The 16,540-nt window shown below is 41.7% G+C and overlaps 2 protein-coding genes across 2 annotated transcripts; one reads left to right on the plus strand and one right to left on the minus strand.

Moving 5' to 3' along the window:
• Positions 1-2,115: 2,115 nt before the first annotated feature.
• Positions 2,116-6,551, plus strand: chgb (chromogranin B). The gene is made up of 7 exons (XM_085431415.1): positions 2,116-2,455; positions 2,648-2,694; positions 2,781-2,871; positions 3,187-4,357; positions 4,556-4,655; positions 4,845-4,955; positions 5,890-6,551. The coding sequence occupies exons 1-7, from the start codon at positions 2,416-2,418 to the stop codon at positions 5,968-5,970; spliced, it is 1,641 nt and encodes a 546-aa protein (XP_085287541.1). The 5' UTR covers positions 2,116-2,415; the 3' UTR covers positions 5,971-6,551.
• trmt6 (tRNA methyltransferase 6 non-catalytic subunit) lies at positions 6,079-14,719 on the minus strand. The gene is made up of 12 exons (XM_085431416.1): positions 14,384-14,719; positions 14,034-14,164; positions 13,732-13,841; positions 12,186-12,277; positions 12,004-12,087; positions 11,790-11,914; positions 11,501-11,671; positions 11,075-11,241; positions 9,806-9,891; positions 9,007-9,109; positions 8,690-8,776; positions 6,079-6,869 (listed from the first exon to the last, which is right to left on the minus strand). The coding sequence occupies exons 1-12, from the start codon at positions 14,500-14,502 to the stop codon at positions 6,708-6,710; spliced, it is 1,437 nt and encodes a 478-aa protein (XP_085287542.1). The 5' UTR covers positions 14,503-14,719; the 3' UTR covers positions 6,079-6,707.
• Between the last annotated feature and the right edge of the window lie 1,821 nt (positions 14,720-16,540).

Below are 16,540 nucleotides of genomic sequence, written 5' to 3' on the forward strand. Positions count from 1 at the left end.
GTCTTTAGTACATCAGACTGTGCCTATATACTAATAAGAAGCTACTCCTTCACAACAAAATATCAGAAAACAATGGTGCATTGATCATAGAATATTAACAAACGCACGTGTATTTGACCAAAAGTGACTGTACACAGACTCCCCTATTGTTCTTGGACTATCATCAAAGTCACACAGTAGGTTTGAGCCAAACACAAAGCTTGTCCCCACCAAAGATCAAAGCGCGGTCGAGGCTTTCATGCGGCCCACTGCATTGTGTTCATCATGAGCCACTTTGCCTTTTGTTCATTCATGTAAATGGAGATGATGAAAGAGGTGGTGTTGCTGCAGACGAGCCAATCTGAGTCGTGCTCTGAGAGACCAGCAGAGCACTCTGGCTTCTCCTCTGAAATCCCCTGTAAGCTCCTACAGTATATCTTCATGGCTCACTGAAATATTAATCGGGCCTGGAGCAAAAGCGGCAAAGCCACAAAAATCACATATACAGAAGCACATGTGAATGAATGAGCACACATTTACGGACACACACACACACACACATTGTTCAGGCCACAGGACTTGTATAATTCAGTGGCTCAGTGCTTTTGATATCTACTGACTGCATGGCTCACTGTGGAATATTGAGCCTCAGACATAACTTCCTCCCCAGAGACAATAGAGGAAACTGCAGAGCTCTTCTACCCTACTGCTGTTCACTGAACACAAAGCATACACACTTGAAAATGGTCCTCCTATATTTCACGCCACAGAATCAGTGTGTATTGCTTGTGTGTGCAATACACCATCTGGCATTACAGTTTTATGTTCTGAACAGTAATTAATTCAGTCACCCCAAAGGAGGCTCTGTGCAGTAACAAATAGAGATGTCAATAACCAGTCATGTAGGGATGACAAGCACAGACAAGAGTTCAGATTTGTGGTAAGCAATATTCCAATTTTGCTTGCAGCGGTTGCAGTTTCTGGACTTATGCTTTCCAAGACATGATTGAATTTGAATGTATTTTGTGGCATTTAAAGGTCAGTGCTTCTCATCGTATGTAAAAAATACTTATCTAAAAACATCCGAGATGGAACCACTTTAAGTTTTAAGCATTCTATATTGTCAAAATTCTCAGTTCACTTTTTAATTTGATTTGTTGTTGTTTTTTCCCTTCTTTTTCCTGCGTCTGATTGCACTGTAGACAAAGAGAGAACAAACTGCTGTACAGGGAAGTGAAAATGATGCAAAGTGCCAAAAAGAAGATGCCAGGACTTGTCAGTTTTAATGTCCTTAGCCATGCTGAGGCCAGCTTACTACGTCTGAGCTCTGTCGCTGCATGTGTCAGCTCATTCCAATCCAGTGTTTGTCATAAAGACAGCAGCACTCACAGATCCTGGCACTGTTTATGCACAGCCTAGTTTCCCACAAAGTTGGGAATGGAAAGAAAATCTCTACACTTACACACACCCACAATTGTACTTTGTACATTGCAGTGGGTAAATGTTCGTGTTTCTCTATGACAGCGGGATTACACACCTGATCAGGCCCACACTGCACCAGAAAGATCACTGCACAATGAAAAAAGGCAACAATAACAATATCAGTAACAATAAAAACACCTCTACACAGTCTTTTTTTCTTTTGATTTCTTCTTATATGCGCACCAGGCAGGATTAACCACAACAACTAATGATGCAGATCTCCATTAGTTTTCCTCTGCTAGTGCTGAAGCCCACTGGCTCCCAAAGGAAAGTGGATGGTGCTCGCTCAAAGGTGGATGAATCACTGGGGAAATTTGGGTACAGTTCTGACTTTCTTTAGCGCGCACACCCAAGCCGTTTGGGCAAATATAAGGGAGGAATTATATAACTACAACCGGAAACCGCAGAGACAACTGATATTTTAAGGGAATTAGCCACCAGGCATAACCTGAAATAAACATAACTATTTTTCTAAGGAGGACACAAGCACCAGCAGCAAACAGAAACTTCTCTGGGAACATCGAAAACGACACTTTCAAAGTAGTCTTGTAAGGTATCACGTTGCATAACATCTTCGGGGTCGTGTCGTGTCCACCCGCCGTACCAGCAGGACAAACACGCCGCATGAACTCTTAATGCCAGCGCCTCTTTAACCTAACGTGTCACCTGAACGCACCGCGACAATAACCGGATTACAATTTGGCTTCCCACAAAATGTCGAAATTCCCATCAAGTCGCTCTCTTTGCAGGTCTAATGAGTCATGACATTAACTGAGCCTAAGGTTGTTCCTCCCACGCCCCTCCAGCCCACTCCTCTCTTTATTTAAGGCGCTCCTCTGCTGCAACACTCAGAGCAGCAGGCGCACAGTCAGCGCAGCTCTCTCCTGCCGCCGCGGAGGGACGAGAGCTCCAGCTTTGTCACGTTTTCCCGGATTTACCCGTCAGCTCGTCACGATGAGACTTGTCGTGCTGGCGGTTACGGCTCTGTTGACAGGTAGGTGAAAGAGTTATGCCTTTCTTTTTATTCTGTTTTTTCACCCCTTTTTTGTTGAGTGCTGTGCAATAAGTTTCTTCAGGACCATGGACAGAGACGCCATCGATTCCTCAGATTCGCTACAAGCAAACTATTCGCTTATCAACCTATATGTTTAACACAGATACATTTTTTTTAATTATTCCAATGCAGGAAATCTTGCGCTTCCAGTTGGTAAAGAAGAGCAGAGAGAGGATGTGGTATGTTTTTCGATTCGTTGCTTTTTAATCAAAGCATTTTCTGTGCAAAGATCTATATTGTTATTTAGCTCATTTGATTTTTCCAGGTAACACGATGTTTGGTTGAAGTTCTGTCCAAAGCTCTCTCCAAACCGGACTCTCAGGTCGATCAGCAATGCAAAGACATCATCCAAGCAGGTCTGTGGCACAAATGATCGGTTGGATAATTCCAGGATTGTTATTATTATTATTTTTTTAACCTTCAGACGGGTAAAACAGCACTCAGAGCGCAAGTGAGAAGCTTAAAGCTTTGAGCAGGTATAAAATCAGGCAGCATTACATTAAAAATGATCATAGTTTTCACATGACTTCTCTAAAAAAAAAGTAGTGCTGATTTCCTCAGATCATTATTCTTTTGATCTAAAGGTTAAAATTCCTCTACAAATCCATCATAACTTGCACCTGTGTAGCTCTTTGTGGATTGTTTATAATATTTCTTTTGCTCTGTCACAGGTATTATACATGCCCCGTTGGACAAGAAGAGTGGGGATGGCTCAGTAACTCATGAAGAGATAGTCAAAGTTCACGCAGAGCCAGTGGCAAAGGCAGCAGATGTGAAAGACATCGAGGAACTCCTGAAGTCTGTGGAAGAAAAAAGAGAAAACCCAGAAGATGAGCGCAGCCAAGAATCCTGGAGTCTGGGTGATGAGAAGGACAAGAGACATGAGAACGATGTGGAAGAAGAACGGGAGAAGAGGAGCAGCTGGAGGCCTGGAAGATTCCACCAAAGAAGGCACAAACGAGGAGAGGAAGAAGAGGATGGCGAGCGCAGCCAAGAGAGTTGGGGAGTAGATGAAAAGAGGTCAGACGATGAGGAAGAGGAAGATGAAGACAGAGAGAAGAGGAACTGGAGGCCTGGAAGATACCACCAAAGAAAACACAAACGAGATGAGGAACCTCTAGGAGAAAACGAGGTAGATGAGGACCGTAGCCAAGAGCGCTGGGAAGCAGACAAAAGGCACGGGGATGAGGATGAGGAGGAGAGATACAAACGCATTTGGAAACCTACACATCGCTATCATCACAAGAAAACACCCCACAAACGCAGCAATGAGCCATCAGAGGGCGAGGAAGATGGAGAACGTAGCCAGGAGTACTGGGATTTTGATGCCGGAAGAGATAAGAGGAACTGGAGACCTGGCAGGTACCACCAGAGGAGACACAAACGAGATGAAGAGCTGTCAGAAGAAGCCAAAGAGGAGCCAGAAGAAGAACGCAGTCAGGAAGACTGGGATTTTGACACTGGAAGGGAGAAGAGAGAATGGCGGCCTGGCAGGTACCACCAGAGGAGACACAAACGAGATGAGGAGCTGTCAGATGAAGCTAGGGACGAACCGGATGATGAACGCAGCCAAGAAGACTGGGATTTTGACACTGGAAGAGAGAGGAGGAACTGGAGGCCCGGCAGGTACAACCAGAGGAGACACAAACGGGATGAAGAGCTGTCAGATGAAGCTAGGGATGAACCGGATGAAGAACGCAGCCAAGAATACTGGGATTTTGATACTGGAAAAGAGAAGAGAAACTGGAGACCCGGCAGGTACCACCAAAAGAAACACAAACGAGATGAGGAGCTCACAGAAGAAGACGCGGAGGCGGCAAAGGACAGAGACGCAGCTTTGAGGTACTTCAAATATTTTTTTCACATCAAATGACTTCTACTGTTAAGTGTCGCAGGTTCATTGCCTGCAATCTGGAGCACAAAATACTGCAGATTACTGTAAGAACAGAGAATAAAAGCCAAATCTCACAAATGAAACATGTGCTGCCATAAAAAATGAATAAATAAGAAGAAGTTGGTAAAAATCTAACCATTTTTCAGATATCTTGCTGAGAAGCGCAATCCCTGGATTTACCGAGGCTTCTACCACCCAGCCTGGTTTAAAAGGGATTCAGAAGAACACACTGCAACCTCAAACAAGGTAAGCATGAGGTTGTGACAATACAGCGTTTGACTGAAGATAATCAAATGCATATGACTGCTCTGTGTGCTACATCAAAGAGCGCTTAGTTTTGACATTTTTCAACAGAATGTTACTTCACCCAGTCTGAAGTCACTGTATATTTTTGTAGACACATAATGTGTTTTTTTCCCCTTTTTGTCTGTTCAGATGGATGAACTGACCAAGTTGCTGAGCTATAAGATAAACCAGCTGGCTAACCACTCTCCTCAAGAGGAGGCAATGAGGAGCTCACAGCAGAGAGCACTTACACCACAGGAGGTACAAAAAAAAACAAAAACAACAACTATAAAAGGCTGCATTCACAAGTGCAAAAAAAAAGTGTTTTATGCCACTGATGAAGACTGAAAATTAGTCTTGGAATCACGTCTGTCACTTATACTGATGATCAGAAGGGTTCAGACAACAAACAGGTAATTTAATATTACAAAAAGTCAGTTCATCCAAAAAACGCAAACTGATAAAAAAAACCCACACTGCACTCTGCAGCTGTTTCTGTAAACTATTTGCACCACATTTAGCTGACCTAGTAAAACCATGGAGCGCATCACACACCTCCACCGCACCGCTTCACGAGGAGAAAAAGCAGCTCGTCTCATTAGGGACATCTCTAGCCTGCACCGTGATCCTGGGATTTATCCTTCAAAAAGCTCAACGCATCTGTGCAAATGCACATCAAGAACCGCCCCTTGTGAGCATGTCCTCAAAACATAAAGGAGAATCTAACCAGTGCATTCATGAGCAGCGACTCGTCTGGCTTGCTTTGAATCTGCGTGCTGACTTCCTCACAGCGCTTCTTTCTTTTTTTTTGCTCTCCCTGGACCAGCGTTTTATGAGTGCTGCAGTAATCACAGTAAGAACCACATGACTGCAGCTTCTCAGAGCAAACAAAGTAATAATATACCCATTAAAAAAAAAAGAACTAGAGCCTACAGAGACCTCCCTGTCTTTGAAGCAGAAAAACAAATTAGGGAGGCGATGGCATAATGATTTATTAGTTCTTCAGCAATGCAACTACAAGCATGACGAGGGACTAGTTAACCTAAATGACCAATTACAATATTTTATTTGAAGCAGGCACAGGGTGGCGGGGGAAATAGAAGGAAATGTATGATCATTCAGTCCTGATTTCTATTCCAAATGTGATGCTGTTCCAGCAGGAAATGTTGGTAATGTGTTAATCTGTGTTTTTCAGGAGAAAGAGCTACAGAACCTGGCAGCGATGGATATGGAGTTGCAGAAAATTGCAGCCAAGTTGCATGAAAACACTGCATAACTGAAAAAAGAAAAAAAAAAGTTGCAATTTTACTGTATGTCTCCCAGTTTAGTGTGCTTGCAGTGTTAAAATGAAGAAAAAAAACAACCCTGGAGCCTTGCCAAAGCATTTTAGCTGAGTTTTCGTTTTTGTGATATTTTGATGTTATCAAATCAAACAGCATGGGAATGGCTTGGATGTTTATATTCAGAGAAATGTAAAAACAATATATACATATATGAGATCATAATTACTTAAATGTGTTCTGCAGAGTTTGTTCTGACTGCACTCAATAAACAGTTATTCTGGGACCAAGAAAAAACGTGGTCACACATTTGGTTCTTTTAGTACTGCTTTTTAATGTGCAGGTAGAAATGTAGCCCGCAGTAAAGCTGCATCAGCAACTGTTTCATAAAACAAATGGCAATTTCTGCAAGAATAACAAAATAAAATAAAAGCAAGTTATAACGTAGAATCTGGAAAGCATAAAAAAAAAAACTTTTACTTGTCTCAGGACAAAAACAACCAAAGCTGTTACTCTCGACACACAAACTATAAACTGGCTAACAATTTACTCCTCATCTCCACTGATGTGAGCACACCCGGCAGGAAAAAGTGTTCTGATGAATACAAACCAGACACTCGGTCTCCCCTTACTACTGATGGTGTCAAATCAGTTCAACAGCACAGGAGGAAAAAAAATCCCTACAGGCCTCTGGGAATGTGCCCTTAAAAAGATTTGATGCTTCTGTATTTGTTTATCCCTCCGTGTCTTCCAGTTTCTGTCTCTTTGGCGCTGGTTCTTCAGCTTGCTTAGAGCCTGCAGGTTTCGAGTGGTCCGTGGCAACGGTCGTCCCTGAGAGGAGGTAGCCCCCGCCCCCGCTCATTAGTAGCAGAGGATGTGTCCTGTCAGGCAACACCTAGGGACCAAACAGAGTCTCAGTCAGGAGACATTAACTCTGCAAGAATGGTTAGAGGGTGAATAACACTTTGGTCCTGAGAGTCTGCAAACATGCATTTATCTAGTTGCTGCTGCTTAGTATCCAATTCTGTAAGAAGCAATAGGAATGAAAAGGAATGCAAAATAAAGAAAAACAAAAGTAGGGAGTCTAATAATTTATCAAGAGCAGTGGCAATTAATGTAATGTAGTGATGCTCCCAAATGTAGAAGGATTTTATAAGTTAGTCCAAAGTAAAGTGTTTAGAAATAAAAGAAGCTTCAACAGGGATAATCAGCAACATCCCCGTGTTCTAATTAATTCAATGCTTGCAGTTTCTAAGCGGAGAATTAGATTCTTTTCTGGATTGTGTCATTACACATTGTGAATACTTATGGTTAAGCAATAGATCCTGGTGGGACAACAACCAATGAATCGAAAGATAATAATCCACAATTATTAATTTGGGCAAATATATTGGGCCACACCTCTTCATCTTTGAATAAAGGTGTCCCATGTCCACATGTGTATAAAAATCAAGCACCTAGCCATGCAGTCTGCATTTACAGACATTTGTGAAAGATCGGGTCCATCTACACAGTGTTTCAAAAGGTCTCAACGTTTATACATCGCTGCTATCATCAATTTGAGCACGACACTGTAACAGGATGTTATCGCAGCAAAAAGTTTGGGAAATTTATTTCTTGTTCGGCTGTAAGTGTGAAAATATTTACAAACCAAAGCAATTCAGCCACAAAGTGGAAGTCCATGTAACATTACAGACTGCTTAGGCAGACAGTGTTAAAAAAGCCTGGAGTTCCAAACCTCCTCTGACATAAACATCAGCACAAAACTGTGTGCTGGGAGCTCCAGGGCATGGATTTCCATAACCGAGCAAATGAGCTTCACATCACCAAGCACAATACCAGCGGAGAGGTATAAAGGTGCCAACACTGGACTCTGGAGCAGTGTTCTGTACAGTGACAAATCACACTTTGCTATCTGGTGGTCTGATGGGTGGGTTTGGGCTCCCTGCCTGTCTGTTTTGTTAAATTTGTAAAGTGTGGTAGAATAATAATAATGCCATGGGGTTGTTTTCCTGGATTGGCCTGCCCCTCTTTGTTCCAGTAAAGGAAAAGCTGGAACGACCCTTTTCTGTTGCAGCATGATTGTGCCCCAGTGCAGAAAGCAAAGTCCATAAAGGTACGGCTGGATGAGATTAGTGTGGAAAACTTCAATGGCCTGCGTAGAAGCCTGAACTCAAGCTCACTAAACACCTTTAACGTGATCTAGTATGAAAACTATGGGTCAGGCCCTCACGTTGAACATCAATATCTGAGCTCACAAATCTTCTGGATGAGAGGGCAGCAGTTCCCACAGACACACTCCCAAATCTTCTTTAAACTCGGTTTTTATTGTTACCATCTACTTTTTTAGTACCTGCTCAGTTGGGGGTCCAAGCGGTATGAGTCAATGGGAAAGTGTAATGTCAACTCTGTATGCCACAGACTATCCAGTCAGCGGCAGCACTTAATTAGTCATGAGAGCAATTCCTTCACAAAAATCAAAATAATAACAAAAAAAAGTAGCAGTTGAGTCGAGTTGAGCAGAGCCGATGCTAATGGAAAAGAGGTAATTGTCTAGTTAACCTAAACAGTGATAAAGCAGTTAGCTGTGCTGATTTGAGTAATTATTCCCTGTTGCTTGTTGACTATGAGCCACCTTCATTATACTTTGATTATAGAATAGCTTCAAATGCAAAAAAACAGAAAGCACACACAGTGCAGAGTCCAAATATTTACCTGGTAATGTCTCAGCCAGGTGTCTGTGAGTCTGAGGTTGACTGTGCCGCCACATTCCTTGAGTTTCTTGAAGCACTCTATGAGAGGCTGCGGAAATCAACATAGAAAATATGACAGATTGCTCTTTCTAGCAACATGGGCATGAAGGAAGTTAATAAGTTCAAGCAACCTCTTGGCGGTGATAATGCCCATTGCATTCATGTGGTATGGCAGCCCCCTCCATTGGATGTCTAACCAATACAAGCCTGACTACAGTGGCAACTAATGAGAGATCTCACTTATTAGCTTTGTTCCGTACGGGACATGGAAGATCTTACCTCTATATACTGGGAATAAACTACAAAAGGCCTGGAGGGTGAGAGGAATTTGAGCAGGCCCAAAAGGACGGGACAGGGGTGAAACCGGCTCGATATAACCAGCCTGCAGGTGAAGAAGAGAGAGATGATTAGGCAAACAAGCCTAGTATGAAATACACTGTCAGCTGTACAGGAAATGCGTAGGTAGGCAATACAGCAATTCAGTAACTAATGCTGCATGCAAGACATTAAAGCAAGACTCAAGGATTTAGTACCTTCCTGTAGTAGACATTCGTACTATATTTCAGAAAGCTGAACGAGACAGCGAGTCAAAAAGGGTGATTTAGGACAATGTGATTATCATAAAGCAGCAGTGATTTAGAGGGGAATCAATAGGGAAACAAGCTCAACACTTGTATTCCAGTCTCAGATGTCACCTTGATAACAATTTATCCATCAGTCACAAAACAACTATAAGGCGTTCTTCACTTTATATGAGAGGAAGCTGCTGAGCAATCAATTTACTTACCCCGTAAAGGGCAATGTACAATAGTCAATATGTGTGTGCTCAGAAGAAACAAATAATTTCTAATGACTTTTATGGAGATAGTTAATGACACTATAATCATTCATAAATTTCTCATCCCTGTGATCTACTGTAATTGCTTCTTTTTTTTTTTCTTTTCTTTTTTTTTTAAATGACCTGGTTGAATATGGAGTAATTTTTAAAAAGGCAGAGCCGGAGCGGAGAGAGGTGGATGTTAGAAAGAGCGGGATGAGAGACAGAAATGTCGATGTAGGAATAAAATCAGACACCAACCCGTCGGCATTCCTTCCTTTCAGCAGGGCGGCGGTAGCTGCCAGCTTCCTCTGCTTCTCCTCTAGTCTCAGCTTTTTCACTTGAGCCTGTAGAAAACAAACAAACCCTGAGGTCAGGAAACCATATGATAGTATGTGTACTGTTGAGAGTCATCAATGATGTGTCAGCATCATTGATGACTGTATCCAGTTGTTTAGTGATGATATATTACCCGTCCAATAATACTATTTATGCTGCCTTTTAACTTTGGCCCTGTCAACAAATGCTACTGTCATCCATGTTCGTTTGTTTTTTTAAATAGTTTTAAGACTTCATGTGTTTTTACATCCATTGTTTTTTGGTTATGGTCTGAATTAGTAGATGAGTATTTAGACATGTAGTTTTTTTTGTGTGTTTTAGTTTCTTTTCACTCAGCTAATCCTCCAAGTGAACCAAAGGTGCCACCACAAACCACATGAGAACGAGACAATAACATGGAAAATTCATCCCTCATACTTTTATGTATTAATACACATCTATGTTATGTATTAATAGTACAGCCGAGAATGCAATCCATACATGGCTACAGAAACGACTCAATCTTGCAGTGTGCCCTTGTGAGTTGGGTCGGATCACGTTGTCACCATAAAGAAACTGCTCTGGAATTAGTTTGGAACTGAGACCACCTCCTCCAAAGGGTCTCCGTATGATTGCTTTAGTCTGCACACGAGCATGATTACAGTGTCCACATCTGTACTGATTAACTGCACCAAAGAGGAATACTGTCCAGCCAACAGAATTTTTATTATGCAACTTACGCAACCAAGCATGCAGTGCCATAATATTGTGCTGTGGATGGAAACTCTAACTGTCATCTAACTTAACTTCACCAACCTTCAAAAACCTTACCGGCACTTATTTACTCATGTTCCTTTTTTGAGTCCAAAGTGACAGGAGGCTGGTATATTTTTGTTTTTTAGGACATGAATCATCTTTAGATGTCGAGTACCTCACTAGCTTAATGATAACTACTGCTAAATCTGCACACCCATACATATCTTCTTTGCCATGAAAACATGGAAGCCACATTTGACTGTCTGTGCAACTTCTATGAAGTCAGAGTAGCAACTTCATAGCAGCATAAAGAATTGGGAGTATTTACTCTAAATGGTGCATCTGTGTTTGCTTCCTTTTATGAAGTGAGACTAGCAGGCTAGCTCCTGTTCCTGATGACAACAAAACTAAGAGGATTGAGGGGGAAAAAGGAAAATGCATGAACGCTGGACACACCTTGGCTTCTTTGAGTTTATCCTTCTCCGTTTTCTCCACGTCCTGACCAGCATCATCACCAGTGTTGGTCACCATGCTCTCCTCCTCTGGAGTGCCTTGCTCTTCTGCCTCAGGCTGGTTTTGCTTCTTCTCTGCAGCCAAGTTCAACTGCTTTTCATGAGTATTCTCTGAAATGATAAATCTTTGTCAGCGTAACATTGAACACCATAAAGTATGATTCAGTCTCTTGAATCATACTTTACGGGTCAAGTTAGATTTAGGTTATTGTTTTACTTTCTGAACTACTGAATTAAACGTTTTCTGTATGCTCACGTGAACAAATGAAGATCAAACGGAAGAGAGAAGCTATACTTCTACATCTGAAACTAAAGGGGTGTAACTATCTTGAAAAGACTGTTAAAAAAAAAAAAAAAAGGCGAGTTTTACCAGCAGTGGGGTCTTTGGCACTGGTGTCCAGAGTTCCTGCCAAGAGAGCGTTGACGTGGCAGATGGGAAACTCATGCAGCGTGTCGTGAAAATGCGCAGGAAAGCCAAAATTCTCCACTCCCGCCCGCACTGGCCCACCCCCTGGGTACATTTGGATCACTGATCCGTAGCCTGGATGAGGAGGAAGCAAAGAGTATTTATTCAAAAGATCAAGGAAAAGATGTGTGCAAGAAGAACAAAACAAACAAGAAAAAAACCTTAATAACTGCACAGAGAAGAAGAAACTTGCCTCCCATTCTTTCCATGATGGATCCCAGTACAAGCCCAGCACAAGTCTCAAACACCAACACCTTACTGCCAGCGTGGATGTTCGCCAGAGTTAGCATCTGGGCAAGTGTGTCATACCGCAGGTGGCTGCGGCACATGGAAATATTTGTTTCATGTAGACATCTTACAGCTATTTAAAGAAAACACACTTACTGATAATTCATGTGCTGACTCACCAGATCTTCCCTGGTTCGCGGCCGTGGTACATCATAGCCAGGATGCGACAGGACGGTTTTAGAATCATCACCGTATTTTCATACCTGCAAAAGACGGGAACAACCGATAACACTAATTAAAACACAGCTCGTTAAATAACAGTCCAGAACAGGCTGTGGCTGTATCATCATAAGTGACTCACTTTTTCTTCTTCTTCTTGATGTATTTAACCTGGGAATACTCAGTCTTATCTCCGAAAGTGGCGTGGTTATCTACGAGCTTCTTAATGATGTCCTGTGATGACCAAACACACATACAGTCGCTCGTCTCACTTTATGTTGGAATACAGCAATTTAATTAAATCCTAAAAACACAATGTTCCCACGAAAAGACAAAAACACAATGTGTTCTGTCTCTTTATTTTCCTACAACTTTGCTATCATGTATGCGGGACTCAACGCCAAGCCTGTTGGTTCCCATTTAAGATGTGCAACCACTAAAATCTATTTTAAATAAATATGTCATATGTTTAACTGCTTGTTTACACAAGTCTCTAAAGCAGTAACTCATTTAGATGTGTACTGTGCTAAAGTCTTATGCCACCCCCTATTTCTTTACATTGTGCTAGGAAAATGGGGGAAAAGGTGCAGCACTTTATTGAAAAATCTTCAAGCATACATGAAAATACTATATATATATATAAATCAGAAATCGACAATTCTAATGACCAGCCTCAACTCTCTTAGGCAGCTTTCTTGCAATGTCTTTAAGTAGTCTTCAGGAACAGTTCTCCAGGCTTCTTGAAGGACATTCAAAGCTTTTCTTTGGACCTTGACTGCCCTTTGTCCCCTTGTCTGTCATGATGATCCCACACCAACAAAGTTGAGGTGCAGGCCATGACTGATAGTCTTCCATTCTTTGCATTTCTATCCAGGTTACTTCACTGGCACTATGTTTGGGATCCTTATCAAAATGAAGCTGCTGCAAATCAGATGTTTTCCAGGTGGTAATAGATGGTGGATCAATATCTGATAGTAATTTTCTGTGTTCCTAATTCCATCAGTTTTGCCAAGATCCTCAACACTACTGGCTGAAATGCAGTCCCAAACCATGACAGAGCCTCCACTGTGTTTTACAGATGGCCATAAACACTCCGTGCTGTACCACTCACCTGATCTATTCTGTTCTTATTTAGGAATATCAGGATTCATCGTTCCATGAGACTTATCGCCATGGATTCTCAGTGCAGTTCTTCTGTAATTTGGCATTCACAAATTAGAAGTGGACTTGTGAGATTTCGTTAAGGAAGTATTTCCTTCTGTAAAAATAGCTGCTGTTCCACTGAGATCATTTCTGATGAGGCTTCAGTAAACAGTGAAAGGATCAGCTGAATGGCCAAATGAATCTCTCAGGTCCCGTGTCATGACTTTACAGGATTTGTTCCCATTTCTTTATGACATGACTTTCACATAATGTTCATTGGCTTTAGATAGTTTTTCAGGTCTGCCTAGCTCTTAAGGCATCCCCTTGTTGGTGCAAAAGTACTATTATCAGTATTAACCGAGTTACCTTCTGTATTTTTCATATATTCAATTAAAGTCATCAATTAGAGATACTGGTCAACATTGGTTTTCCATCCAATTTGCAATGAAAAAAAAAAGTATTTTTTTACCATCACTCTGTAAGATAACAACTATAGGCAGTACTCTGACACATTTAAATGTGAAATTGTAAAGTTTCACATGTACCTGACCCTTCAGACCTTTCTCTTTAAGAGCCTCAATGTCATCCCTGGTCAGCTTCTGTGATTTGCCATCGTCAACAATGTTTCTGTTGTCTGTACCTGCCTCCACTGCATCTGGGAGGCACAAACAAGCACACAAAGACACTACTGTAAGTAAAAGGTTATAGGCGGTAGAAAGTCTATGACATATTTATTTGGGTATAGAAGGTGGTCGTCACAAGTCCAAATGCAACTGGTAGCATAAAAGAGTCAGTTGTATATCTGAAAATATGAAAAAGACTTAAGATTTAACAGCAGGTTACACACCAAGGGGGCTTGCAGTGTCCTTGAGCTCATGTGGCTTTAGATTTCCTCCAGACAAAATTTCAAATGTGGTGCTGTACAGCTGTCCCACTGCATTATCGAGGAAGATCCACTGCTTCTCAAAAATCACCTTTCTAAGAGAGACAGAAAGAGCAGTTTGTTAGTATAATCTGCATAATACATCTCACTGCACACATGCTTTGATCTGAAAATAACAAATGAACACAAAAGCATCTTATGTGAGCTAATCCTCAGTCTGTGCTTCTCGTAAAAATATTATGATCAGCACAAATTCAGTGAAGTATTTAAGGTGGTTAAAATGCTTCTATTTTCCTTTAAAGCTGTCAACTTACTTCCTCGGCTGAATCTGCACAGCTTTGAAGATTTCCCCTCGTTTCAACACAACGTAGTCACCCTCTTTAATTCTGTACTGATTATCATCGTCTCCGTTGTCCGCCATAACGAAGCTCATAAACGAGCTAACTAGCTCAGCTGAACGATAAATGTTTTTCTCAGCTAATGATTCGGGGTCTTCGCTGTCAAGGCACAGTTCAAAAAGGCACTACACTACCCTGCATAAATAGCAAAATATCCCAAATTAATATTTCCACGTGTTAGCTTTCACTTCTCTAGCTTCTCAGGACGGCTAAACGAAAGCAGAGTGCTGCTGGTGCCATGCTTCGACTTACTTGCCTGTGATTGGCTGGTTAGACATCGACGAGCTCGCTAGCCAATAGGAGGGTATAGAGTGAATAGAAGTGCGCTAAGTTTAACTTTAGAGTTCAGAATAATCGATATCATGGGTACGGGGAGGGGAAAAGGTGATCTTTCCCGAGAAAACGGCTTCATAGCGGGACTTAAAGAAGCATTGGAACACAATAATGCAAAATTATATTCTGTATATATAACGTGTTAATCTTTAGAGAACATTATGTGCAACATGGACGAATTTTATGATACTTATAGCAAATAAGGTCTTCTTCTCGTCATATCTATGCTTTTTATTATCTGTGACAATCACGGTGGTGCTGTTTTTGGAATAAGCTGCCTGCTAACCGGAGATCAGTTACATCTGTGACTAAAAATAGACTCAACATCTTTTTAAAAAAATGTTATATTTTGCTGTCACTGCCTTAATGCGTTGTAAAACTACATAGGTATTTTTGTCTTTTGTGTTAAGCACATTGAGTTTACACAGAATGACATATGCTGCATAAAGCTGTTGCCAATTCCAGTTAAATCTGGCAAAATATCTGTCTGTTTTTGTATACTATCAGCTTAGAGCATTACAGTATAAAGTCGGGAGAAATCAAATATCACTGAAATACACTGAAAACTATTGTAATTTTTTGCTTTAATAATATGCTGACATTTGACATTTACTGAAGTCATGAATCCCCCGTCCCACAAACTTAAAGGCCCATTTCAGTTTCCAGTCCAACGCAACCATGTGGTTGTTCACATTAGTGGAGGACTTGATTGTTGTTCTAATAATAGCATGTAGAAACTTGTAGAAAGATTTTTCCAGATCTGTGCAAATCTATTCCTCTGCAAGGCTTAAGATGCTTCCTTCAGGTGTTTATTTAAAACAAACAGACACTACCTTAACCGTAAAGCAGAGTGGACGCAGCATCAAGTCAGTGATATGTTTTGGCTACAGGATTTTAAAAAAAAAAAAAAAAAATCAAAAATGGGTTTTCCCAATAAACATAATCCCAAACGTACTTCTAAAACTGTGGCAAAATGTTTTGAGGTTAACATATTGAAGTGGCTGTAAAGGCCTGGCTTGAAGGCAAGAGAAGATTTGGGGTGATTGTTGACCAGCATTGTGCTAGTACTACTGTTGGCTGCAGACGGACGAGGAGGAGAAGAAGGGGAAGGCATGTTCGGAGGTGGCGAGAAAGAAGGATTGTGGAGCTGAGAGTAGGGATTTTGAATGTAGGGACTAAGACTTTCTGATATGATGGACGTAGTTAAGGAGGACAAGCAGAGAGTTGGTTTTAGAGCAGGGGTGGGCAACTCCAGGTCTCGAGGGCCAGTGTCCCTGCAGGTTTTAGATGTGTCCTTGAACCAACACGGCTGATTTAAATGGTTAAATTAGCTCCTCAACATGTCCTGAAGTTATCCAGAGGCCTGGTAATGAACTAATCACTAATGTGGGGCGATCTTGGCTCAAGAGTTTGGTGTTCGCCTTGTAATCGGAAGGTTGCCGGTCTCGGTCGTTGTGTCCTTGGGCAAGACACTTTACCCGTTGCCTACTGGTGGTGGTCAGAGGGCCCGGTGGCGCCAGTGTCCGGCAGCCTCACCTATGCCAGTGCGCCCCAAGGTGGCTGTGGCTACAATGTAGCTTGCCATCACCAGTGTGTGAATGTGTGTGTGAATGGGTGGATGACTGGATATGTAAAGCGCTTTGGGGTCTTTATGGACTAGTAAAGCGCTATACAAATACAGGCCATTTACCAATCACGTGATTCAGGTGTGTTGACCCAAGGTGAGATCTAAAACCTGCA

The sequence above is a fragment of the Copadichromis virginalis genome, linkage group LG15 (assembly GCF_057382275.1).
Source record: "Copadichromis virginalis isolate Kocher_CV1m ecotype Utaka linkage group LG15, C_Virginalis_male_GT1.1, whole genome shotgun sequence".
NCBI classification, from domain to species: domain Eukaryota; kingdom Metazoa; phylum Chordata; class Actinopteri; order Cichliformes; family Cichlidae; genus Copadichromis; species Copadichromis virginalis.

What these genes read in the sequence shown, in the direction of transcription:
- chgb (XM_085431415.1), top strand. Translation starts at nt 2,416, where the DNA reads ATGAGACTTGTCGTGCTGGCGGTTACGGCTCTGTTGACAG. An exon ending in AAGAGCAGAGAGAGGATGTG is followed by an intron (nt 2,695 to 2,780) that starts GTATGTTTTTCG and finishes TGATTTTTCCAG; the next exon opens with GTAACACGATGTTTGGTTGA. An exon ending in GAGCACTTACACCACAGGAG is followed by an intron (nt 4,956 to 5,889) that starts GTACAAAAAAAA and finishes TGTGTTTTTCAG; the next exon opens with GAGAAAGAGCTACAGAACCT.
- trmt6 (XM_085431416.1), bottom strand. Translation starts at nt 14,502, where the DNA reads ATGAGCTTCGTTATGGCGGACAACGGAGACGATGATAATCAGTACAGA. An exon ending in GTGCAGATTCAGCCGAGGAA is followed by an intron (nt 14,165 to 14,383) that starts GTAAGTTGACAG and finishes TGTCTCTCTTAG; the next exon opens with AAAGGTGATTTTTGAGAAGC. An exon ending in CATCATGGAAAGAATGGGAG is followed by an intron (nt 11,672 to 11,789) that starts GCAAGTTTCTTC and finishes CTCCTCATCCAG; the next exon opens with GCTACGGATCAGTGATCCAA.